Source organism: Scleropages formosus, chromosome 3, assembly GCF_900964775.1.
Source record: "Scleropages formosus chromosome 3, fSclFor1.1, whole genome shotgun sequence".
NCBI classification, from domain to species: domain Eukaryota; kingdom Metazoa; phylum Chordata; class Actinopteri; order Osteoglossiformes; family Osteoglossidae; genus Scleropages; species Scleropages formosus.
The window spans coordinates 15427560-15453246 of NC_041808.1; the positions used below are offsets into that span (position 1 = coordinate 15427560).

Below are 25687 nucleotides of genomic sequence, written 5' to 3' on the forward strand. Positions count from 1 at the left end.
CTTCCCACTGCGTCTCTGCCCCAGCTGCAATTTAGTGAACCCTAAACCCTAAAGGGTCCATTAGGAATGCTGTCCACCTTCTGGCCCTCTCTTTCCTCCTTCTCTGATGCCACTTTTCCTTAGAATGCACCTTAACTCTGCCAGGGCTACTCTGTGATGTCTCCAGTTCCTGTCTTAAACCCTGGGTCTCTCTGAGAAACCCTTCTACAGGTAAACTAACAACGATGGTTGTCAGAGCCAGAAGCCTCTTGTGAACGTCACCCTTCATCTTTGTTGAACTGGCTCCATTTTTTCTCCTTGCTACCTTGAGGTGATTTGACCTAGCACCGTTCTGCTATTCTCCGTGGAATACAAGTCTGAGTCCCACTCAGGTTTGTTTCTCAGAATGGCACCTCACCAAGTGATTACCTGTACGCTATGAGACCTGCTCCACCTCCAAGCACTTCATTGTAGCCTGGTGGCTCTTCAGTCCTCATGAGTTCTCACAAACCCTTCCGCGCACACATTCTGAACTCGTCAACATGTATAACAAACCAGGTTTTTGAAAACCTTTGATCTGAGCTTACGGGTTGCTCATCCTTCCCCCTCAGACGCCCCTGGGGGTATATTTTAACTGTTCTATTTGTAGCTTGATATGGTTACCTTCCTCACGGAAGATGCAGATTGGGTTGCTAGCTCTCGCTTGTCCCTTTGCCATCTTTCCGGGTATCCACCATCTTTCCAGCTGTCAACTCGTCCGTTCATGGTTACCACCAGACAATCTACCATTACTTCACACAGAAATGTAAATGAATGGCTGACTGCATATTTTTTTGTTGCAAACAAGAGACAGTCCTTTGGGTGCTCTCTCAAATTTATTTTGGATGCACTGCTGGAGGGTCCGATGCTTAATAGCAGTTAGCCTCCTCCTCTTTGGTTCCACTACATGTCATGCCCCCATTCTGGCTGGCGGGGTTGGTGCACTGGCGGCTCCTCGTCTTCTTCCGACCGCTGCAGGTGGACCAGGGAGACCAGCAGCTCCAGCCACCATCCACTGCAACATCTGCAAAGGTAGAAAGAAGCTCAGGGGTTAACTGCTAAACTGGACTCACAGACTCCACTGACGTGGGTTCTGGAGAAGCATTCTTTAAGCTCACCTGTCCTCTGAGTAACCTCACACGCTGTCCCGCTGAAACCCACTGGACAGATGCAGTCACATCTGGTGCCTATTAGAGCAAAAAGTTATGTCTGAACCTGGTCATGGCATACCCTGTCCCTGTCTTCAGCTTCCTGGACCCAGTATGGTAAAAGAGCAGCAGGCATGGCCACAAAAATACAGACTCCAAGCTTTTGACATATTGAGCGAGAATAATAACAAAAGTTTCCCTGATGCACAGTTTCATCCTTTGCCTCAGCTTCGATAACTTTGCTTAAGTTTTCAGGAGATGTTTTAACCTCCTCTACATTTGGCATGAATTGTACAGTACTGCCCGTCCTGGATGTGTACCCTCCCCCTCCAGCCCTGTGCCCTGTGTTGCTGGGTTAGGCTGCGGCTTGCCGTGACCCCACTTTGGGCAAGCGGCTTAAGACAACGTGTGTGGGTGTGTGTGTGTGTGTGTGTACAGTACCGTGTTTTAGATGTATTTTTCAAAATGTGCAGGATTCTTGTGCCCAAAGCCTTGAACCCTCGTCTTATAGTCCTTAGTGGTATCATCACTAACATCCATCTTACTGGCAACTCACATACGTTTTTTGCTTTACACTGAAGTAACACTGCTGAAGTGTATTTATCTTAATTGGACGCAGGCGTGAAGTGCAACGATACCTTTAAGAACGGCCATCCCATTGTTGAGACAGGGGGCGCAACGGCATGGGCTGGCCTCAGCCAGGTACTCCACCAGAGCCCGGTTGAGGTTCTTCTTCAGTGTGGGAGCGTTCACAAAATCCCTGGAGGTCACCAGCTCGAAAAGGGGCTGCATCTGCATAGCGATGTACTCAGTTATATCTCACAGGTGATTCAGCAGAATTCACGCATCAGTCGGACAGTTGTAGAGTTTTAGAAGGACACAGACTGGTTTGACATAAATTCCTGTTTGTGCAAACCAACATTTTCAAGGGTACAACAGCTGGGTCTGAGACTCAAACCAGCAGCCTTCAGGTTGTACATCCTTAACCAGTGCAGTTACTGTCAGCATGTACTGCAAATTGTACCTTGGTCTGGATGAAGTCTGGGTTGTAGAACACTGAGTCTCCCCAGTCCCGCATGATTTCTGGGGTCGGCAGCTGCCTGTAGACCAGCCGGGTAATGGACTCGCTGCCACCACCCTTCACCACGGCCACAAAGTCCTTCACAAACTTCTTTTCCTTCTTGCTGTCTGCGATACCAGAGATGCTTTCATAACATTAGATATACAACAGTTCAGTGGTGACAGAAGAAAGCTCCTTGAGTCAAATATGACAGTAAAGAAACAGACTTGCAAACCGACTGTATTTTCATCTGTAAATACTGATATCAACTTAGGCAACAATACTACACATATCAGTAAACAGTGTTCAAATTGTTCTTTCTTTCATTAAATGTGGTGTTTTTTGCCTCTCAAATCCTCCAATCCATGTTTAATTCAGCGAGTGGCTTCAGAGCGATGAGTCCGACGGAGAAACGTGGTGCTGGGGAGAGAATTGCGGGAAGAAGACAAGTACATGTGGGGACACACGGGGGTACGTGTGTGAACTTACACACGGCAGCCACGTTCGGGTGTTACGTTCTTACCGCCGAGCTCAGTGAGCAGGCTTCGACAGCTGCCTCCCTCTACCCCCAATGACAAGTAGATTCCTTGGATGTTGAGGCCCACCTTGAATCCAGCCTGGACACACTTCTTTGCGTCATCCAGACTGTATCCTGGAACACGGAGGACTATGATTCGTTGAAGGGGGATTCTCTCATTGCTCACATGAATACAGTAAGGAAAAGGTTGCCAGGCACTTTCTTTCATTTTTATTCGCGGTACAGGCAGGAAATAGGAGCAGGTGGCGGAGGCACATCGCACCACTTTCAGATGGTTGCTCTGTGACACATCTGATGTAAGATCTAATTTGCTGACATCCAACAGGCTGCAAAACTATGGTACAGCTATGAAACACATTGATCGGACTTATTTTTCTCAGTTATTTTGAACCAACAACTTTTTCCCTTATATTTAATTTCCTTTTACCAATGTTTCTATCCCCTCCGTATTTTCTCTTCTAAAAATTTTTAACTAACATTTGCAGCGGTCAAAGCCGTGTGAAACACACTTAACTGTAACACAGACAAGAAAAACCGAAACCTGTACAGATGGTCCCGATTTACGATGGGGTTACGCTCACCGAAACTCATCATAAGTCAAAAATATCGTAAGTCGAAACTGCATTTAATACGCCTAATACACACCTCTGCATGACAGACTGGGAGATGCGGATCACTGCCGCTCCCCATATCGCTTGCCTGGGAAAAAAATCAAAATTCAAAATTCGAAGTACGGTTTCTACTGAATCTGTCACGTCCACGCCCACAACTCAACTGACAGCACCTGACTCTACTCCAGCACCTGACTAACTGCTTACCCTTTAAAAGACCCTCCTCAGCTCCCATACCTTTGCGGAATTTCGTCAGAGACAACCACCCTCTTTCGAGACTTCCAGTTCCCACGCAACCTTTCTTCTCATTTCTCGTCCTCTGGTTTTTGATCCTTCGCTTTGTTTCCTGACCACATCCGCGGATCTTTGCTCCAACGCCGACCGCCAATTGACCGACCCTTCGCTTCGTCCCTTGACCACGCCCATGGGTCCTTGCTCTGACTCCGATTGCCGATCGATTGACCATTCGCCTGTCCCCGACACCGAGAACTTGCCTGATCCCTTGAATCCAGATGAACGACTCTGCACTTGGGTCCAGCCATCCCGGTTCCCTTGGTTCCGCATGACACTATTGCCAGCTCACCATCGTAAAATCGAAAAAATCGCAAGTCGAGCCATCGTAAATCAGGGACCACCTGTATTATTCTGCAGTTAATTAAATCTTGGTCTTTCTTAGTTGTAGAACATTTGTTTTAGTTGATCTCTAATAAGCTGAAAACAAACAGCAGCACTGAAGTGTACCCGTACATGTGAAGAAGCCCACCTGACTTCTCCATGTTCTCTTTGTTGAACACGATGGAGTACTCGTACTCCCCTCCGAGGGTGGCCTCTGTGATGTAGTGGGTCCCGTAGTCCATGAAAATCTGCCGGTACTCCCCATAACTGTAGTCCAGAGGAAGAGCCCGCAGCCGTTCTAGGAAGCCAGGGTGCAGCATGAGGTCGGCGGGTTTGAGGGCGTATCGAGCCACCTCCAGCTGCGAGTGTGCCCTCAGGAAGCTGCTTTGCTGCGAGGTGAGGAAACCCAACGGCTCTTTCAGTATCATCACCGCACCTTTCAGAGGATGAAGTGCTGGGATGCAGACAATTATCCATGGGCAACATATGCCATTGAGATTTCAGAGAAAGTCAGAGTAGCTGTTGTCATAACACATGTAACATTCAACTTTACTTCAATTGATAAGAGATGGATGAGAGACCACGCTCTCTCAAGACCTCATGCTTTGCAACATGTTGTGCCAAGGAGAGCAAGGAGGGCCTCCACTGTTACATCAGCTACATAAGGTTACAAAACTTACGGTACCAGAGAAGCTCCGCATCTTTCGGATAGTTTTCTTGTATTTTTCATCATTGTAATTAAAACTGACTTCAAAGATTCCAGGTATCTTTATGCCGAAGGACACCGAGGTTTTCGACATATGAGCCTTCATCCTGTACTCCTCAAAGCTGGAATATGATTCAAAGGTATTCAGCGTGAAATCATAACTTCCCTTTGTCTGTAGGAAAACAACAGGAGGAAGGAGACGGATGTCACAGATGGAACTCCTTGACAGACAGGCCCACAATACACACTCTTTATGCACATGTTCATTACCTCCAGTGTGTAGTGTTGTAAGTTATAGGGTTTCCTGAATCTTGTGTCGCGGATATAATGTGGTAAACAGCTGCCTGCATAGTACCTGTTATCAAGAACAATTCCTTCCAGGTTGCCAGTCAAGGTATTGATTCTAAAAGAAGAGAAGAATTGGTAAATGGACTATGAATTCCGAGAGATTAGAGAGGCCCATAAACCAAACATGATGTTACACATGACCGAGTGACCACGTCTGCAGGGTAAGATGGAACGGGGCTGATGGATTGTATGGGCCAGTCTCATGAAATTCAAATCAAATGGGATGAGAAAAACATTGCGGTAATGAGATTCCTTAGCATTTCCGCTCACTGTGGCAGCAGCCACGATGACACTGCAAACATATTTGATCAAGCCCTTTAAGGTCTTTAAAAATGATTGATCATTTTATTATAACTTCCTCAATATTTTCAACAACATTGTGTTACAGTAACGGGAACTCATGCTGTTATAGCAGTTACACAGAAAACATTTTGAAGGTATGAAAAAGATCTGTTCATCTTGTCTTCATGTTTATTCTTCACTTCTTGATGAAGCATCGTGGAAGAATCAAACTCTGTTTAAATCTTGCCTGCAACTATGACAACTGTTGCAACAAAGTGGTAATGGTCAAGAGAAACATGCGTCTGCACGCCATAATTTCACTTAAAATGTTTTTGTGTTTTTTAAATTGAGGATTGGCATTTGTATCAATATTTACGCATTATTTCACATTTTTAACTAGATTTTAATTTGAAATAATAATAGAAAATGTGCATTTGATTATCGATTTAAATCTGGATGCATTATGATAATGAGTTTTTTTCTAAAAAAAATATGATAATATATATTTTCTTAAAAAATTTTATCTGTAAAAATATAAGGGGTCATACATACAATAATACACAGGGAAAGATGTTCAACCCCTCGTGCCAAAATCAAGGGGGCTAGACACAGACCAACCATGCCGCAATATTCCATCCCTCCCAAAACCCCACCAAACAATTCCCTTCACAAAAAAAAATCCCACATCATGGGCAAACACCATCCTCCTTGCCGGGAGCCACCGCGTGCACTTCGTTGGGGTTGTCAAGTGGGCACCTTCCTTCGTTGATGTTTCATTGAATTGAGCCCACGACACCTCCAGAAGGCTCAACGGCGAGATCTGGCGTCCCAGACCCACCCCCCTCCATGCCCACAGTGCCATCCCAGCGACTCCACCCACAAAAAACCCACCCCAACCACCAACAACCAACCAATACACCACATCAGCATATGGAGGTGACAACAAAACTCAAACCATTGATGTTCACCTAGGTGAGTACTCCCCACTCAAGTGTGCTTCCCCCAAACACCCTGGTGCCTTCTCATCCACAACCACTGACTGGATCTTTCTGCTACCTCTGACAAGCCTTTAATGGCTGCTCTTAACGACTGACCCCTAAAACCAAACTCCAACAGTAGCGACGTGGTTGATTTTGCAACAAACCCTCTAGTACTGATCTCCACTGGTCTAATAACGCACTGCCAGCCTCGCTCCCTCACCTCACCAGCCAACTCAGTGTACTTCAATTTCTTCCTCTCAAAGGCATCTTCCAATGAGTCTTCGAAGGGTATTGTTAGTTCAATGAAGTACACTATCCGTGCACCCTCGGAGTACAGCACAATATCGGGTCTCAACGCCGTGATCGCAATGCACTGCGGCATCTGCAGCTGTTTTCCCACGTTCGCCACCAGCTTCCAGTCACGCACTTCACCCCATTTAAAACTCGTATCACCACGACCACGCGCGTGACTTATAGCACTCTCCCCCTCCCGCACAAAAGAAATAAGCTTATTTCTTCCATACTGCGGGAGTGAATTAACTTCAACCCGCTTGTTCTCCAACAAGCATGCCAAGGATCTTAACACTTCATTATGCCTCCAAGTATATCTTCCCTGAGGTAAACTAACCTTACATGCAGATAAATTTTATCTGTAAAAATATAAGGGGTCATAATATAAATATTTTTCAAAATGGCATTAGAGACAGAGGTAATTTAAGGCTAAGCAACTGAAATCACCACGCAAGACATCATTGGTCAATGAGACTGACCCACGTGGGCGAGACACAAAGTCGTTCTTCAACCCACCCTTTGGCAAGACTCTCGATACCCCAGTACTCTTCTGCCTTCTCCTTGCAAGCCCAGTTGACAGTCTTGCAGCCGCGCTCATCTGAACTGTCCCCGCAGTCATCATCTCCGTTGCAGCGCAGGCGCCGAGACACGCAGCGTCCTGGGGGGCGACAGGTCAGTGTGAAGACCTTATCTGGTCAGGGTGTAAAATGATAATCAAACAAGAGAGCATGTTTCTCCATCTTCCAACTTTGCAACTGAGCACCAACAGAGAATGCTCCTAGAATGCTCATATAGATGAAAGTACTTAACCTATGGAAAATAAAACATATTATTCAGAGCTTTGAATTTTTAAATGAGAATATATTGCAGAATATTTGTTACTGTTGTTATGGTGCTAAAGGAGAGTAGGAAGCATAGCAGTTAAAGTTACAGTTTCAAAATCTAAGAACTGATGATCTGTACTAAAGGACTGGCCCTGTTTGCTCCAGTAAATTAAATAAAATTTTGATGGACTGGTGTCCCATGTAGGGTGTACCCTAGTAAGCCTTGCACCCTGTGCATCTGGGATAGGCTCCAGACCACCGGGACCCTGACTTGGACAAGTGGTTTACGAAAGTGAGTGGGAAATGCGAGTGGGTCAAAAATTGTAAGTTGTTTTGGAATGAATCATGGTTGCTCCAAGAGAAAGCTATTTACTCAGGTCTATGAAAGCTGAAAAAATAGAAACGACCATGTACTGTGATGAAAACATCATTAGGAAAAAACACAAACAGCTTCAAAGCATAAATACTGAGTGATCATGATTAAATGTGGCCATAAGCACAACTAACCAAACCTTAGTCTACAAGGGGCTTCTAAGACGGAGAGACACGCTCACCTGTAGTGGCACAGACAAAACCATCACATGGCGGAGTGTCCCGACAACTGAACCTGGAAGGGGCCTCGCAGGCCTCCTCCTCTCGCCCATGATAGTGGCAGGCCTCTCCTCCAAACTGAGAGGGGCGCTCCAGCGTTGCATATCGATACTGTGTGAGCACAAAGACATAGCAAACGGCAAGAGGGAAGAATGCAAACAAAAGGCATACCAGGGCTCCTTCTCTCACTCACTTCTGTCAGCCGCTTGTCCTTGTCAGGGTCACTGTGCTCCAGATCCACCTGGAATCACTGGGCACTAGGTTGGGCGGTACACCCCGGATGGGACGCTAGTCCATTGGGGGGTTGCCACACGCTCACTGACTCACACGCTCGCACTCGATGAGCGATTTAGAGTTACCAGCGGACCTGAACTCCGTGTCTTTGGAATACGGTTGGAAACCAGAGTCCATGGAAGAGCAGACATGGGGAGAACATGCAAACTCCACACGCACTGACCTTTAATTGAACCTAAGCCCAAACAGCCCAGGCACTTCATTCTTCATTAATTTGAACCCATTTAAAAAGTACACAGTTTGAGATGGATTGGGATGGGCGGTCATGGCAGGAGGTGCGGCTGCGTAACTGACAGCTTCCAAGGCCTATAGTGAGTCAACCATGTAGGCGCTTCTGCTTTGTACAAAACCCAGTACTCTAATTTACCTTGATCAAAGGAATCAGCAAAATAAAGAGAAAAATAATCATTTTCAGATGAAAGACCAGCTATATCTAGTTTGGGCAATCGGAAGTGGTACATCTGTAGAAATTACACCGAAGTTTGACCGAAAATAGGTTCACCATTGAGAAGAGTGTCGTGTCACAGGCTGAGTGAGGTTTTGTTCCGAAATGAGGAAATAGTGCAGCCCAGAGCGGAGGTGACCCAGCTCTCTCGTGTGACCCAAACGATCGCTGCACTTGCGAGGGTCCTCAATGTCCATACTCACCCTTTTCTTGAGACACACGTCGCAGCGACTCCACGATGACCATTCTGACAAAAGACAGTCGACGGGTTCCACCGAGGCAGGCGGGTTGCTGTACGAGGATGTTCCCTCTGCCGCACTACACAATGCAAAGAGCACTTACTGTATTTCAAGTTTCGGTCACATTGCCCAGCATTGTCTAAGACTTCATTGTTTACGTGCAATAGTGTAACTAGCATAGGTTACAGTTACAAGGGCATAAAAGCTCGTCTTATAAATTTGCGATATTCCATATAATAAAGGACTCCACCAAAATATTTGCAGACAGAACGAGCACTATTGCTATTTCAATTTGAAGACTGTTATGAGCAGTTACAGCATATAATATGTACGCAATTTCCAATTTGTTGTAAATATCCATTTTTATAAATTGGTAAATTATAATTCCCTTTGACTCTGCGTCTGCAAAGTAAAAAAGTAAAGCACCGAGGCCACAGTTTATAACAAATACAGAAAAACATCAAAAAAAGGCTGTTATATCTCTGATCTGTTTTTTTTTTTACTCTCAGCAAGCAAATAAAAGCTAATTTCAACTAATTTCAGTAACTACAAACACGAATCAAATTTGCGATTTCCGCTTTTTTCGAAAGACAATGCTATTTTTCAGATGCTATTTTTTTTTAACTAAAAAATAAACCCTTAATTACCGAAAATATGCTCCATTGCCGAACTGTATTCCTATAATTCACTAATGTAACCATTGCTCGTGATAATATTTTTTGTGACACATGCACTATGGGTACCAATAAAGGTGGAGTCGGGGATTTCAAGCTACGCTTCCGACCGTCAATTTCCCTTACAGGAACAACTGAAATCCATGTTTGCTTCCTGGGGTTAGAACTCATTTCCCAGAACAGAAAAGCTGAACAAAAGTATCTTTACATACCAAAGGATAGAGAGGATCAAGCCCGCGACAAGCAAGCCTCCCTGAGCACCAGTCTTGAACGTATTCTCGAGCAACATGATCAACTGAACGTGCCAGCAAAGGGAAATCAGCGCTACGGGTCCGAAGCGGCAGTGGGTTCAGCGCAGAAGTAAACACGAATCAATACTTTGAGGGACACGAACCTTCATTTGCCCTGCGGTGACCTCATTCATCCTGTAGGGGGAGCGGTGACTCCTGCCGCGTACATTATAGGTCCGCTGCTGGCGACTTCAACATCTGGGCTGTTCCTCTATTTGCTCCCAATGTAAATTAGAGCAGAGAAAACATCATTACCTTAGAAAATGATTCCCAGCAGTGTGACTGCACAGTGAGGCCAAGCCTGAAATCTCACGCTACTTTCCATTTTCTCGTTTGTTTGGCAACTTAGCCAACCTACGACTGATGAGGGTTTTTAATCAGTAAACATGAAGAGTCCTAAACAAACAACTGTCAGCTGAGCACATCGCCTTGCTTAATACTCACAGGATCCTGGGATTCCCGACAGTAGCTTTGGGTACATTTATTTACACTGGTGTTTTTATCACTGGAACTTTGAACTCCAAATAAAAGTGTTCATGGGAAATCCCTCCCCTCTAATGTTTTGCATTCCCTCGAGCAGAACGTCTTCTCAGTCATTCTTCAGTATTCTAGATGAAGGCAGTAGATCCAAAACAAAACGTAAGGAAAATGAATGTATTGACTACAGAAATGGTGGAATTACATTTCCAGCAACAGTTTAGAATGACATTTTTACAACAAATACCCTTCTTTATGAAAAAATAGGGTTCTTTCTTGTTTTGAAATTCTCTTATGAAATTTTACTTAAAAAATTTTCATAGACTTTGCTCGCAGTCTATCTGTTATTTCAGAACTGCTCAGTTGTGGGGTTGCTTTAACATACAACATTTTTAAGATTTTTCTAAACTTTTTTAAAAAAATTATATTGCACATCTTACAATGTACCTGGATGCATCATCAGTAATGTAACCTGGGATTTCAAGTCTTTCAACATCATCTCCCAGGCAACCCAACCAGAGCTGATCAGACTGGGTCTGTGACCAGATAGCACTAATTGCCTCCCCTCCATCCGACTACCTGTGATACCAAACATGCTATAGAGTCTTTACAAAGACACCTGTGCAAAGCCCCTGCAGCCCACCTTGATGGGAACACACCATGTCCTCCAGCTTTTTGAGCAGCACTACTCCAACAGTTCCTCACAAACTTCACCATCATTTTTTTCCATTAGCCTTCGCCATGCATTCCTCCCAAGCATCTGTAAACTCTAGCAAGATGATTTTTTTAGAATCTTCTCAAGATGACATGATGTCTGGCCTCGGACGTCTCTGTGATGGTGGCTGGAAACCTTAGCTGCCTCACTAAGTCATCCCTCAGTCGCCCATCTCACAACATCACCAGGATGTTTGAACTGGCACTGGGTGCTGATTCCACTCTTTTCTTTTCCGTCTGGTAGGTACCTACCGCTTGCTATCCCCACACTCATAGGATGTGCCACAGTATTGAATACCTGGTTGTGGCCTCAATGATGATAGCCTTCACTCAATGCTCTTGGGCAGCTGCTGAGGACATGCTCCAGTGATTCTCTCCTCGAACATAACAGACATGATGGATAATGAGCTTTTCCCCAGCTATACTGGTTAGATGGACTAGGCAGCACATGATAAACTGTGTGGATCTAAAACTTAATACACTGTGGTTCTACTTTTCAGAGCTGTACCCACGAGACCTTGGGTTCAAATGCTTGCTCCTGCCTCATCTATGGTCCCTGCTGCTGCATTCCTTCCATCCTGGCCATTTGCTCATCCTCTATTTCTGTGTACACCTCTTCCTGTATCAGCTAGTACCTCTCCTTCCCCTGGATCTTGCCATATTGCTGTGATGGAATGCTGCTCAAACCTGATCTTCAAGAAGCCACTGTTTCAATCATCAGGCTTTGCTGTCCCACAGCAACCCTGGGATCCCTTGAGTTTCCGTAGAGCAGCCCTTCCCTTGTCTATGTTACACTTAATTCCTCATCTGACCTCCTGTTGCTCTGGCCATACAAGATAATGCTGCTCCAACGTCAAGGAAAACCAAGCAGCCTGCCCAGGTAACAGCTTTTTTCCTCTCAAATGCCACAACTGTGGATATTGGGACTCTGTAAAACAGAAGGGGCCGCAGGGCTCATTTAACCATGATAAAAACAAAAACACAGTCAAAGAACATGCTCTTTTACCATTTTATGAAGTGAAAACACAATATGCAGCTTCTTTTAGGAAGTGTTTATTTGTGACATTATTACATGGAGGGATACATAAATCCAAAAAAAAAGCTTTGTCTAAAAATCCATCATAAATTGTTTTCATAAACAAAATGTCATATTACATTAGCAAACTGGTAGCTGAGGTAAGGTAAAATTATACCTAAAAATATGAACTTGTATAGTATTTTTCCCTTTCTTTGTTATTTCATATGCAGTTCTTTAATCTGAAAATTATTTCAATTAAATTAAATCAAGGCCATGAAAAAGGAATTCAAAGATGAATGAAGCACATTGGAAAAGTATTTAAACCACAAACTGAGTGGTATGACAATACATACATTGAACACCCTTGAGCCATTTTACTGCTTATTCTTGTTTTCTGTTGGCTGAAATATTACATTAATGTTGTGAGTCAAAATTCAGAGCTTAGCGGCTGATAAAAAAAGAAACTTTATTATGAGAAAATTCTCAACTGAGCATGTGCATGTGTCATACGCAGCCATTAGACCTCCATCCCAAGAGAAATTCAGTATGAAAGCTTCATTATCCACCAATATCCTTTCAATATCCTTCCTGTGCTATAGGCAGACAACACTAGACTTCTTAAAACAGCAAAGGACTGACATGTAAAGGTCATGAGAGTATCCAGTGATGAGAGTATCCCAGATTTTCAGACTACTAACAGGTAAGGCGTACACTTGAGGGTGTTACTACCTCCAGGAACTTTATAATCTGAATTCTTCTTCTTCTTCTTCTTATTATTATTATTATTATGTGAATGCCTTTTTTCCAAGGTCCTTTCCCACTCTTTTCCAGCAGCAGCAGTTAAAGTTGATAAACTTGTGCGCGGAGCTGAACTTGAAATCACATGACGTAGAAATCAATAAATATGACATGACGTTGGCCTTTCAATAACGACCTGTTGTCATGTTGTGAATTGAGACTGGAGAGAATCTACGGGCAGAGTAAAAGCTCTTCTACTTACGGCTGAGCTGTCACTCATGGCCCAGCCATGCAAACCGCTCCTTTTCGCACCAGACATGGGATATTACTACTTAGATGTTGTAGTAATGTTGTAGTATGTTCTTGACCATCATATGAGAAATCAAATTCACAGGAAGCTTCATGTTAAGAAACAGACGATAAGGCCTTGTTTCCAACAGGGTACATGACCCGGTGCACTTTACTTTCTATTCCATGTCACTATGAATGACTCATATTGTGGCACTGATGATCCGCTTCATACTTAATAATCACTCACAATTTTATGGCCATTCTTTTGAACCACACCGAAAAGCAGATTTTTACATGATGCACCATAGAGAAAAATAAGGTTGGATCTAAGAGGCAACTAAACAATAACCGATGAGCGTGGACGCAAGAGAGAAATTGCTCATATTGCTTGAGGACCATAAGGAGTTTTGCATCATTTAATTCTGTCTGTTTTATGGCACAGAAGTCCAAGTGAAGGGATGAGCAATATTATTTACAAAATAAATTTGGCAAAGAAAAGTTCATATGCCTTAAAGCCATTTTGTTTACCCTAAATCACATATAGAGTTGACCCCAATGGCATGATTGAGTTATAAAATAAAGATTACATTTTAAATTGTCTTTTTTCAATTAGTATTGTACAAAAGCTATAGAGAATAAACAATTCAATGACAGAATTATTTTTGCAGCTTCCATGCCTCTCAGTGTCCGTTTCCACTGGTGCCTTTTCAAATAACCCTTTTCGGAGTGTTTACACAAAGACAATTTTGGCAGAACGACTCCTTGTGCCCACAAAGGGTGTGCGCGCAGGGCCAGTCTTCTCTGCATAGCACTCTAGCAGCAGAAACTCGAACGAGGGGAAAAGGAAAAAAAAAAAAATCACCAAAAAGCGAAACAATAATCCAGGTAATCCTTTAGAAAATTTTGTCCCTCCACAATCATTTTCACCTGCTTTCCTGACCGCAGCTGGAGTCCCTCGCGTCCTGCCAACTTCGCAAATCCTGCTGAGCAGCGGCCGATGCCCCCGGGACGTGATCTTGTGGCGTGAGCTACCCGTGTCAGCCGAGACAGCCCCCGCGTGCGCCCGCACCGCATCGCCATCTCGTGGAGGAGCTGCCCGGAGAGGCGTCGCTAAGGCCGGGTTTGCGGAAACGAGAAAACGACGCGAGGCGCTGCGGGGAAAGTCGGCGTCTCGTTGCCAGCGTGAAAGAAGGACAAGTGAAAGGTTGTTACCCCCCTCTTCCCGGGGGTCAAGAAGCAGCAGTGTGAGCTCAGTCTGGCTGAGGAGGTGCCTTGTGAAAAAAGAACCATGGCGATTGAGGAGAGACCCGCTGCCATTTGCGTTGAGGAGGACAGGATCCTACCGGACTTGCTCACACGCTCCCTTTCGCTCTCACGCGCTCGCACATAAATACCCACGCTCACGCTCAGTCACACACAAACGCGCCAGGCACACGGACTCACTAACACGCTCACGCTGGTACGTGCACAGAGCCGTCGGTCTCCCTACGGTCTGCGAAGCCAGACAGACCGGTGCAGCGTGGTCCCTCGCATCTCAGCTCTTCACTCTATCCGTTGGAGCGCAGAGAGGACTCTTCCCCTGCGGACGGGAGACACACGGTCAGCACGCAGGCCCTGCGGAGGCAAGGCGCAGGCACGCAACAGGCCATCAGCTCAGTAAAACAAAATAAATCACAACGTGCATTTCCCCTTTCAGCACATTTCCAAATGACTCCATGATGCAACAGAGACGGCACGAGCGCCCAGAGACAATGGCGTGTGGGACCCAGGGCCACTGTTTGAGTCTGCTGAGCAGGGTACCGCACAAGTGGGGTGTTCCTGCACAACCATAAATGTACTGCGCCTCTATCGTACGCATAACAAGGTGGGGTCTGGAATCGCATCAGTGCTGAAGAAAGATCCTGCGCATCTCCACTGAGTACCACAGCTCAGATTTTTTTGCCTCCCCAATGCCTGACAAGTTATGTCTCTATGTCCTGTAAAGGTAATAATATATGATTAGGTTGATTTTCAGATCTAATTAGACTGATGGACAGAGTCATTGTAGACTGAGAACCAATCCAATTTGGCCTAAGTTGATTATATAGATTATTACTAATTAATTATGTTCCAGCAGTCATAAAACCATTACCAGCTCTAAACCAGAACCTGATCTAATAGGCCCAAAGATTCTTAATATGCATGTTGTTAAATCTAAGCGCAGAAGCTAATCACCTTCCACCTATAATACACAGAATTTCAGAACTGAACAGCAAAACCTATTACAAGAGAAAAAGAGCACCACAAACATGAAAATTGCAGAAAGAATGAATATAAAGCACAGGGACAGAGGAGAAAGATGTTCCTTCGGTTGTTTGGGCTCCGTCTGGTTTTAAATCTCCTGACAATGAACAGTGAGAGGTGGTTATCAGTATTTCACGTATCGACTTAAACTTGGTAACATATGCAACCTTGAAACTTAAAATTCTGCCAGTAATTCTGTTAGGATACACACAGTTTCACTGCTCTGAGTAAGATTGCGTTCACAAAGTGTTTTCTTTAATTTGTTGGATCGATTGATGACTCTACTGTATTTGCCATATATAAGTTTGTTTTCTCTAATGATTAAGAGAGCCTTTATGAAAAATTACTGACTTCTGATTTAATTAATTATTGTGTTCAGTATTACTAATGGGGGCATGGTGGGTTGGCCTGGGTCCTGCTCTCCAGTGGGTCTGGGGTTCAAGTCCCGCTTGGGGTGCCTTGCAACGGACTGGCGTCCCGTCCTGGGTGTGTCCCCTCCCCCTCCAGCCTTACGCCCGAGTTGCTGGGTAGGCTCCGGTTCCCCGCAACCCCGTATGGGACAAGCGGTTCCAGATGATGTGTGATGATGTGAGTATTACTAAGACAATTAATCACAATATGTGTTGCTCTACATGTCATCCCAGCTGAACTTGGTACAAACGCACGCACACACACACACACACACACACACACACACACAGCGCCTATAATCACTTGTCCTAAGCGGGGTTGTGGCGAGCTGGAGCCTAACCCGGCAAAACAGGGTGCAAGGCTGGAGGGATGCTGGAGGGACACATACCCAGGACGGGACGCCAGTCCATCGCAAGGCACCCGAAGCAGGACTCGAACCCCAGACCCACCAGAAAACGGGACCCGGCCAAACCCGCTGCACCACCACGGCTCCCTGGTACGACCACTTTCGTTGAAATATAATGAAATCCCCTGGAGAAGCAGCACCTGTCTTTCTGAAGAATGTTGGTGACCCATCCATTAAAATATGATAGAAGGCAATGCGTGTGGGCATGATGATGAAGGGGGATGCTGCAAAGAGCTGACGTGGGGTCAGAAAGTCTGACACTATCTTCAGTTAGACTGGAGGAAACACTGACAGCACTAGGTTTGGCAGAGGAGAAGTCTCCAGGGCCTGTAACCTGTATTTCTTTGCTGGAAATCACAGCGGCGAGCCCCGATAAGGCCACCTGTAGTCAAACTGTGCGTGTGCATCTACTGCTGGTTTTCACTGAGCAACACGAAGCTGTTCCAATCGCACACTCGCACATCTATGAAAGGCTTAATTCCCCTGCTATAACAGCCACTCAGCACACTTCACATGGGACATGATGAAATCAGATCGGTTTTTTCTGAAATCTAGTTCAATTGAGGAATTCAGCAAATATCAGTTACATATGCCAGAAAAAAAAAACGATGTTCTCCCGACATCTACGAAAGACATTTGAAGTTGGCCGAAGGTCCCGTAGTCGAAATGAGAAAAACAAAATACAAAGACAGAGGTGAAACATTCACTTCATAGTTCATAGCTCTGAAACACTTTCGGGTTAAAACTTTCAGACTCATGCACACTGTCAAACTTTATGGTACATCTTTAACCGCGTGCCTGTGGGCCTCGGATCGTCGTCTCAGAACCGACACTTCATGCAAAGAAACGGCAGGGGGCAGTAGTGGCCTCTATGTGGAACGAGCATCGGTGACCTGCTTTCGCTCACGGAAGGAGTAACGCTGACTGACTCATGTATGTACTCCACCTAGAACATGGTGGGGTGTGCGGGCTGTACAGAGCCAGGCACACGCACTCGTATGTACAGTGACCTTATAGCGAAGCGCACAGTTCATCAGCAAACACACCGCACACAGATGCATGCACACGGTAACCAAGGCCAAAGACACAGGCAGCAGGGAAGATTGCGGACTCTTGCACGGTGAAATTATTGCTGTTTTACTTTGAAGCGACATTAAGTCTTTTTGACGTGGTTCATTAGACTTAGGCGGGGTGGACCGGGCAGCGTACGGAGGTTGTGTGCGCGGGGAGGGAGGGCGAGATGAGAACCGGATCCGGCGTATAACAGAGAGGCGTTGCCACGACGTGCACGGGCCGGCCTTTCAGGGGGACCGGTAGTGACAGCCGGCAAAAAGATATCTCAGCTGTGATCGCTTTGGATTTTTCATCTCCCTGACAGCCCGCAGTGAGAGCTGGAGGGCCGAAGCCCCTGGATCTTTGAGCGGCGGGGGAGAAGGGGAGACGGCTCCGTGCCACACGTAGGGCTGCGGAAGCACAGTGGTATCGTTCGTGATGAACGCTTGCAGCGTCCGCCACCCCGGACCTCAGCGCTCGATGGAGAGAGACGCACTAGTCTTGAGTACGTGGCCCAGCGCGACACGGGCAGTCCCAAGAGCTGCGTCTTCGGAAGACCTCAGGCGACAGGGACCGAACGCAGCTAAAACTTCACTGGGTCAGGCACGAAGGTTATTTCCATCACCAGTTCTAGGACTCCAATCGCCTCTTTTAATCACGTTGGGAAAGTAATACGCAGTTTCAAGTGTGGATGCTGTGTGTGTGTGTGTGTGTGTGTGTGTGTGTGCGTGCGCGCGAGACGCATTCTTTCCCACCGTCACCGCTACAGCCTGGTAACAGTCCTCATAAAGTCAATGATTGTGTCACTACTTCAGGATTTAATATTAAGCAAAGAAAACAAAATGTTGAATACGCTCCCTCTTTTGCCACAAGTGTTGTAATAAACCAGCAGCACCGGAGCGTGTAATTATTTAGCCCGTGATCGATAGCCGTCTTGGCTTGCCTGACAAGGCCCAGAAAATCACAAAAGGCACTTGAGGGGAAAGCCAGCGGAAGAGAATGAAGTCTTCGGCACCAGTTGTGTCGAAATGACGTCACTTCGACACTTCATTCCTCCGTCGATTCATTCACAGAGCGGAGGCCGGAACTGGGCGGCTTGGCAGTAGCGCTATTTGCGCGCGCGCTTCCAGAAAACCTTCCCCCGGCCAAATCGATACGGGAGCCAACGGGCCGACGAAGTGTTTTACGGCTCCGCCATTTGTATACTAGCCGAGCAACAGTATTTGAGGGGGTGGCACCATTTCCCCATCTGCAGTTTTATAATGACTAAATACTATGCATGCAATATGAAGCCCCTTAATTGGATTTGTTTCGGGGGCTATTTCCGTTTCTGGCTGAGGGCCATTCACTTACAGGAATTTACTGCAAGTCAGGAACAAAGAAAAGGCTTTCTCAGAGAACGAACTTGAAGAATTGAACAATAAGGTCAGTGTAACAACTGTTACTCGAACAAATCCGCAGCTCCAGCTAGTAGCTAAAAAAAGAGACGAACCATTCGCTAGCGCCCGGTAGCTTGAGCAAAAGAAGGCATGACAGGGACAACAGACACAGATGCTGCGCGCACTTATTCCCCACACTGCTGCTCTGCCTTCCAGCCATAAACAAGTCCACAGGCACGTCCGTAAACGCTGCCGAAAAAAATAACTGCTTAAACAGAATGATCTCGTCGGTTAGGGAGGGATGCGGAAGAAAGAGGGACGAGAGGGGCGGACAGCAAGTGGCCGGACCGAGGAGGGACTGAGCGGTTAGGTGGGCTTCTCTGACTGCTCAGGGGCAGGAAGGTAGACAGATTAAGGACAGTTACCTACCGCAGCGTGTGTCATCTAGCTACCGCCCTGCGGGCTGGCGGGCTCCGAGGGGGGCTCTGCAGGGGGAGACCGCGAGCCGTCGGCCTGGCGAGGGGGAGCGGGAGGGGAGGAGCAGAGCTGAGAAGAAGGACAGAGCCAGAGAAGGAAGAGTTTAGAGAAGAACGGAGCAGACAAGCAAGTGGCTCAGCGCAAGGTCACTGAAATAAACCACTGCACACCAGTTCCACCTTGATCTTTGTTTCCCAGACCCCAGCAACTGCGGTCTGCATGCCTACAAATGCAGAGTGTTCCTCTCCTATGTACTATGCACTAAGATACTACGGCAGGCTTTTCGAAGGGGCGCCCTTAATTATTCTGCTTCCTTCCGTTCTTCAGAAATTGGTTAAAAGGCAGAAAAGCATATTGTCACGTGTTTGTAGAGATGACCCTGCCTTCTATGGAACCAGATTGGCTGAATTATGTAGCTTTGTGATAAAGATGAGGCCCAGGTTAAACAAATCGATCCATGAGGAGTGAGCTGGCAAGTCAACTAAACAGCCTGTAGGGTAAGATTTAGTCAAACCTCAAGTACAAATGAAGCACAGCAACAAGCCACCAAAAGTTTGCTCTGTACGATCCCATGAATGTACTCTGTTTACCCCTCCAGATCAATCGGAAACGTTTCAAGAGAAGGGTTATGCTGAGTACCCAGCTGAGCACATCAATAGCTCCTCCAAATTATATTTTGCAGGCAAAAAGACAGCTGATGTTAGGAAATGCAAGAAAACCAGTGGCATATTCCACATGGGCACTGATGGTACATCTAGAATTAGCACTAGTGGAACAGTAGGCATAAAAACTGGTGGTGCAGGTGGTGTTACCTTAGGCATTATGAATGCAAATAGGTATTCAATGAACACAGATGGCAAAAAAGGCTTTCACACTCCAGGTAAGGGTTATTAAGGATGCACTATAATACAGTATGATACAGCTACAGTAAAGTACAGCCTTTTGGTCTCAGTAATAAATATGCAAATGTCAATCCAAACTGTTTGTACTGGTTGGTCAAATGACCATGTCAATTTTTCAGTTCAGAAATGACCATAACTGCACTCCAGTATGACCTAGCAGAGTGACAAACCTTCAGCGAAGAGTGTAAGCCACAGCAGACTCCAGCATCCTGCATTACTGAAAATGCAGAACCCGTTGCTGCTGAATGACTAATTTAATGCTGGACTGTGTCAAGACCCCCCCTTTGATGGCCTTTGAATTCATTGATGCTCCAGAGATGCTTTCAATGTCACCCCCCTGTAGATTTTTCTGAAGTAACATGAAGGAGTAACTCAGTGTAACTTGCCACCTTTTCCACATTTAATAAAAATATTTTAAAGTTGACCTTACCGGAATGTAATTAATAACACTAATAAACTTGCTGGTGTTGTAGCGAGTTAATTTAATGTATCGCTGCCTCAAAGCATGCTGGCAAATGATCTCTAGCAAAAGTGAACATATCATCCAGCTAGCTGGCCCTGTCTCAGCAGGGACTTATACTTGTATTTTAATAAGACAGTAGTAGGGACATCCTTACTTTGTGCTGAGTAACTGGACACTTTTACTCTCTGCATTTTAAATGCCCTGACTGAAGGGATCTTAATGTTTGTACAATCAGTTTTTTTTCAAATATGGCCCATCCTTCACCTCATGTTCCATGATATCACTCTTAAGTCGTATTGTGAGGGGATTGAACTGCTATTTTTAATTGATAGAAAAAAAATAGTCCTGGACAAAAAAAAAAAGAAAAAATTATGAAAATATAATTTCTAAATAGCTTTTTAAAATTTTATTTTCATTCATTCCTTCATTATCAATTAACTGCACTGTCAATACAGGGATGGCTTATGGATGGTTATGATATAAAGTTCACAAGGGCAGTGCCTATATCTTTCACTCTAGTTTCATGCTAAATTATCTTCATTCCATTGCAAGACTAAGGCTGTATTCACTGTACTGTAAGGGTATTCATGTTTTAAAAGCTATTTATAACAAATACAAGTTTATAATTTATTTCAAAAAGTATGTATTAGTTCTATATAGTTCACTCTCACTGTAGTATGCTTTAGCAACGTGTAAATAATTGTAAATAGCTTAAAACTGTAAGTCATGTAGTAGAAAAGTATCAGCTAAATTATTCATGATAGTGTCAGATCCACTATTTCAGTTCAGTATACAGTTTGTACCTTAGTCAATAGTTGTGATTGGTTAATATCATCCATGTGACAGAGAAGAAGTAAGAAGTACAAAGTATATACAGCAGCTACTTTTTGTAGAAGTGGTGAGATCATGTTAATAAACTGCTTGAAGGAATATCTGTCTCTTCTCTGTACCTATGCGACAAGGCAGTCCATCCATCACCATCTGAACCCTACTTGTACACTAATGGCTATTGTTTCCAGGGTAATTTGTATATAGCACTCGCATGGTAGCTTAAAGCTATCGCCAGTATACAGAATGCTATTCTTACTGGAGTAAATCGGAGTAAGAACCTTGATCAAGGACATAAAAGCAGGAGTGGCAATCAGACTTTAAAAGTTAACTTTCAAACTGCAAGGCAACAACGCCAACAAGGACACTATTTCCTAGTGTTGAGCAGCTCTATATCTTGGATTTTCAGTGCTTTCCAATACTTTGTCAAGGTTTTTCTTTTCTTTCTTTGAGGCAATGATGAAACTGAGACCAATAAGTATCAAATCAATGAAAACAAGCACGTGCGCTAGAGAACAAAACGAAACCCTGGTTGAGGTGGCATCCGTTCTCAGCATCTTCAGCTTCGGTATGTGCCCCCCCCCACACATCGGAGAAGCGAACGTTCGTATAAAGAGAGTCTGTAACAGGACGATGGGCATGTATATTTTTAGCTGTCAGAATTTTGCCTAACAAGTCTAGACATAAAGAAATGTGACCATAAAGTGAATATGCTCGAGGCATTAAGGGACATTTCAGAGCATTCGTCTGCTTTTCATCTGTTTGGTTAGTGTGGTGCTGGTTTAGAGCCTTTTCATGAAGTACCAGCGCTGAAATTCTGCTTCCTGTACCGCAAGCTTCCCTCTCTATCGTGGATACTCACAGCATCGTCCTCCCCGCTCCGACTGGGGCTACCTTCTGCCTCCCCGAAGGAGTCGTCAGTGGGGGGATCACTGGCGTGGGAGGTGGAGGACTTTGAGGGAGAGCTCTGTCGCGGAGCCGGAGTGGGGGCTGTGGATGGAAAGAAAGAAGAAGCACTTCATAAACAGAGAGACAGAGCTTAATATAACACTGGGCACAGAAGCCCATTCACTGAGAAGAAAGGCTTTACAGGGGCTTTTGACACCATTAGTCAGGCTGCGCCATGACATTCAAAGCTTTACAAAAGGAACACTCAGTCAGCCACAAAGCAATGTTTGTCTACGGTGACTTCTGGAACAAAATGCAGAGGCAGCCCACTAGAAATTTAATCACAAAATACTGTATATACATGCCAGTTTCTAAGGTATTCTGTACCCACTGCGTATATACTGAGTGGATCTTAATCTGCTTAGACTCTTGCGCTGGAAAATTTTCAGTGGCAATTTATTGTGATTTTAATAATTTCCTGTTACAACGCCATTTATCAGTAAGCCACTTCTAACCCTTTTCGGCGATATTAACTGTCTCTGTTTGTTTTTTTCTTTTCTTTTACATATAATACTTTGATCAAGAAACTTTGCAGTTGTTTGTCGTATTTCCGCTGCATAAGTCAATAAGCGAAATTTCACACTTGACGCCATCCAGCTGAGCTCCCTATTCTGTTTCTGGGCTCCAGCACTTCTACTGAGGCCTGTAGGAATCTCCTCTCTCATCTTGTCCCTGTTTGGGCGTCAGTGCTCAATGTCCCATGCCACTGAGCATTAAACAATGTCTCAGGATATTTACAAGCTTAATTATATTTGTACACATTAATGAATCATTAGAGAGGGCCCTGGGTTTCAGGGTGTTTGCCAGGATGCAGATGCAATTACACACTACAATGTGAGAGCAATTTAGGGGTTTCTACACAATGCTTTTTCCCAAAGATGCTGTACCAAAACCACCGAGGTGCAGTAAGGTGACCTCATTGCTGATCCAAGGCATTTGGAAGCACAGTATTGAATTGCACAACAAGTAGCAAACATATACTGTATTCTTGTCTGCAGCAAGCTTAGATGTGTCTGTGTTGCATTAGCCTGGCCCTGGAGAGCCCTTCTTGTATTTTTACCCCCTGCCTTAGGGCACTAAACTCTGTAAGGTGCTTGAGTCAAGAGCACTGAAAGCCACCAGCTGCATAAAGGAAAGCCAGCATTCTCTGGGTTTGCACCTTGCTCCACTCAAAACTTTCACAGATTAGTTCACAAGCCTGCTGTAAGTGGAAAACAGCATGCACACTCTTTCAAAACAATGTTTGTTTACTGTGTGCTTTGATAAGTGAATTTGCACAAATTATTTATGCATTAGTGCACTCTATTTGTAGAGATCATTAATACTGTTGCTGCTGAAAAGTTAGCAGAAAATGCGTATGTATGTTTTAGATAGATGATAGATGCCATGGGTAATTTTAGTGTTTTTTTATTGGGATCAATGTACAGACTTTATTCTAAAGGGAATATGTATGAAAAGCTGTCTCCACATCATACATCATAGAAAATTTTACTTGCCACAGTGAAAGGAAATTATGCCACATATACACTGAGCAGTAAAAACCTTAAAAATCCAAGAACTCTCCAAATGCATGCCTTTCAGACGATTCTGATGTCAGCGACCTTGTTCATATTTAAAGTCAAAATTATTGCTGCATGTGATTGACCTGAGTATGCAAATGCGTGGGCGTTTACAGAAGACTGAGTGTCAGAAGCAATGGAAGCTCACGTGAGTTGGTGGAGGGTGTGGTTGAGGTGACAGGCGTCAGGTTCAGCTGTGATATGTCAAAGTCGTCACAGTCGTCATTGTCCTGCGCTGTGCCCACACGGTTGAAGTAGCTGGAGAAGGCATCGGAGGTGCTGGCCAGACAAGGCTGATCAGTCTTGCGGGTCGATGTGGTGGGCGGCTTAGCCATCTGGAAATCCTTGAACATTTCCTTGCTCATCTTCTGCCGGGACCGGTCTGTGTGCACAGGGCTCGAGACGGGCCCAGCTGGGCGTTCGCAGGTGGGGGTCAGGGCAGCAGCTGCCACAGGGGCCAGGCTTGGGAACATGGCGGCTGGTAGCGGACCCACAGGTTGTGTCGGCATGAAGGCAGCCTGAGGGAAGGCACCTGCCATAGCAGCCCACTGCTGCTGGGTGGCAGGGAAGAGGCCTGCCTGGCCCCACATCATGGGTTGAGCCCCAGGGATGACCTGAGCAACCTGCACTGGTGGTTGAACCCCAAATGCCATGGGAGCCTGGGCTGCGAATGGCTGCTGGCCCCACTGGGTCGCCTGGACGGCTCCCATGGTGACATAACCTGGAGACAAGAAAATGAAGAAGAAAGACAACAAGTGATGAATGATTCCAGGACAGTACTACATACCAAATGGTGCAGTAGACTAGGGGACATTTATTTCTAACAATGATGGAACACTGTTATTAAGCAGAAAATGGCAGCATTTTCATCAGACTCTAAAAGGTAAAATGTGGTCATTTTTATTTACGCCAAAAAGACTATATAATCATGGTAAAAAAAAAAAAAAAAAAAACTTGTGAATTTGGAACCATTCCATGAAGTAGCTTCAGGTCCTACCCATTGCTGCAACATTACCAGCAGACTCTACATGGAGCTTGATGACATAAAGGAGAAACTTATGATAATGACCGGCACACAAAAAAAACAATCATCATTGGGGGAAGAAAGATAACCACCCTGGGCACTGGATGTTTCATATGTCCATCCTTCATCTCCCATACACATGGTAACTAAACAATACCCACGTTAGCATAACCAAGGTCTAAAGAGCGTGGATGAACACTAAGAAACGTAGTTTGAATCAGCAATGGACGTTGGGCCCCCAAACTGGAGACAGTGGGTTTTGAAAGCCGGGGAACTCGTGCACACACTGACAAATAAGCTTGCTCCTCTCTTGTTCTGCTACAATGAGCACAAAAACCTGTGCAAATTAAATCCCCCTATTATAGCTAGAGGTGGCAAATTCTACCAGCTGCATTGAAGGAAAAAAAATATTCAGAACTCATTTAAATCCTCACAAATTTGACAGGAAGCCCAACCTTAATATGCTGCTCACAAACATGTTACCTAAAGAGTCCTATTAAAGAATCATTTAGGCACAAGGGAGTGGGGTGTCAGAGTACTCTGAATTGTATTAGCATACATCCTGCAGCAAGCATGTTGGAGATAGCGTGTGTGAGTTGGAGAATTTCAATGAAGCCTTGATTGGATTTATACTGGCCGTCAATCAGCCAGGCCCAGGTGTTCTCAGCTACGTCAGCCACAAAGGGCTTTCAATAAGCACGTATGTAAGGTAACAACAGCGGCCGCATTCCAATCAGCAACGCCAGGCCCGCTGTGCGGACT

General features: G+C 45.1%; 2 protein-coding genes across 2 annotated transcripts in view; both read right to left on the reverse strand.

Annotated features, from left to right (window-relative positions):
- Positions 1 to 807: 807 nt before the first annotated feature.
- On the reverse strand, positions 808 to 10019 carry c8b (complement component 8, beta polypeptide). The gene is made up of 12 exons (XM_018753587.2): positions 9877 to 10019; positions 8955 to 9069; positions 7976 to 8123; positions 7114 to 7255; positions 4967 to 5099; positions 4671 to 4868; positions 4139 to 4379; positions 2750 to 2878; positions 2191 to 2354; positions 1805 to 1958; positions 1137 to 1205; positions 808 to 1042 (listed from the first exon to the last, which is right to left on the reverse strand). The coding sequence occupies exons 1-12, from the start codon at positions 9951 to 9953 to the stop codon at positions 888 to 890; spliced, it is 1725 nt and encodes a 574-aa protein (XP_018609103.2). The 5' UTR covers positions 9954 to 10019; the 3' UTR covers positions 808 to 887.
- A 4724-nt stretch (positions 10020 to 14743) lies between these two features.
- Positions 14744 to 25687, reverse strand: part of LOC108935187 (disabled homolog 1-like) — an 87496-nt gene continuing 76552 nt past the window's right edge. Inside the window, exons 13-16 of the mRNA XM_029250713.1 lie at positions 24050 to 24622; positions 22257 to 22384; positions 19154 to 19270; positions 14744 to 14771 (exon numbers count right to left, since the gene is read on the reverse strand). Of these exons, the coding sequence (XP_029106546.1) occupies positions 19169 to 19270; positions 22257 to 22384; positions 24050 to 24622 (803 nt within the window). The 3' untranslated portion in view covers positions 14744 to 14771; positions 19154 to 19168. The remainder of the gene's footprint in view (positions 14772 to 19153; positions 19271 to 22256; positions 22385 to 24049; positions 24623 to 25687) is intronic.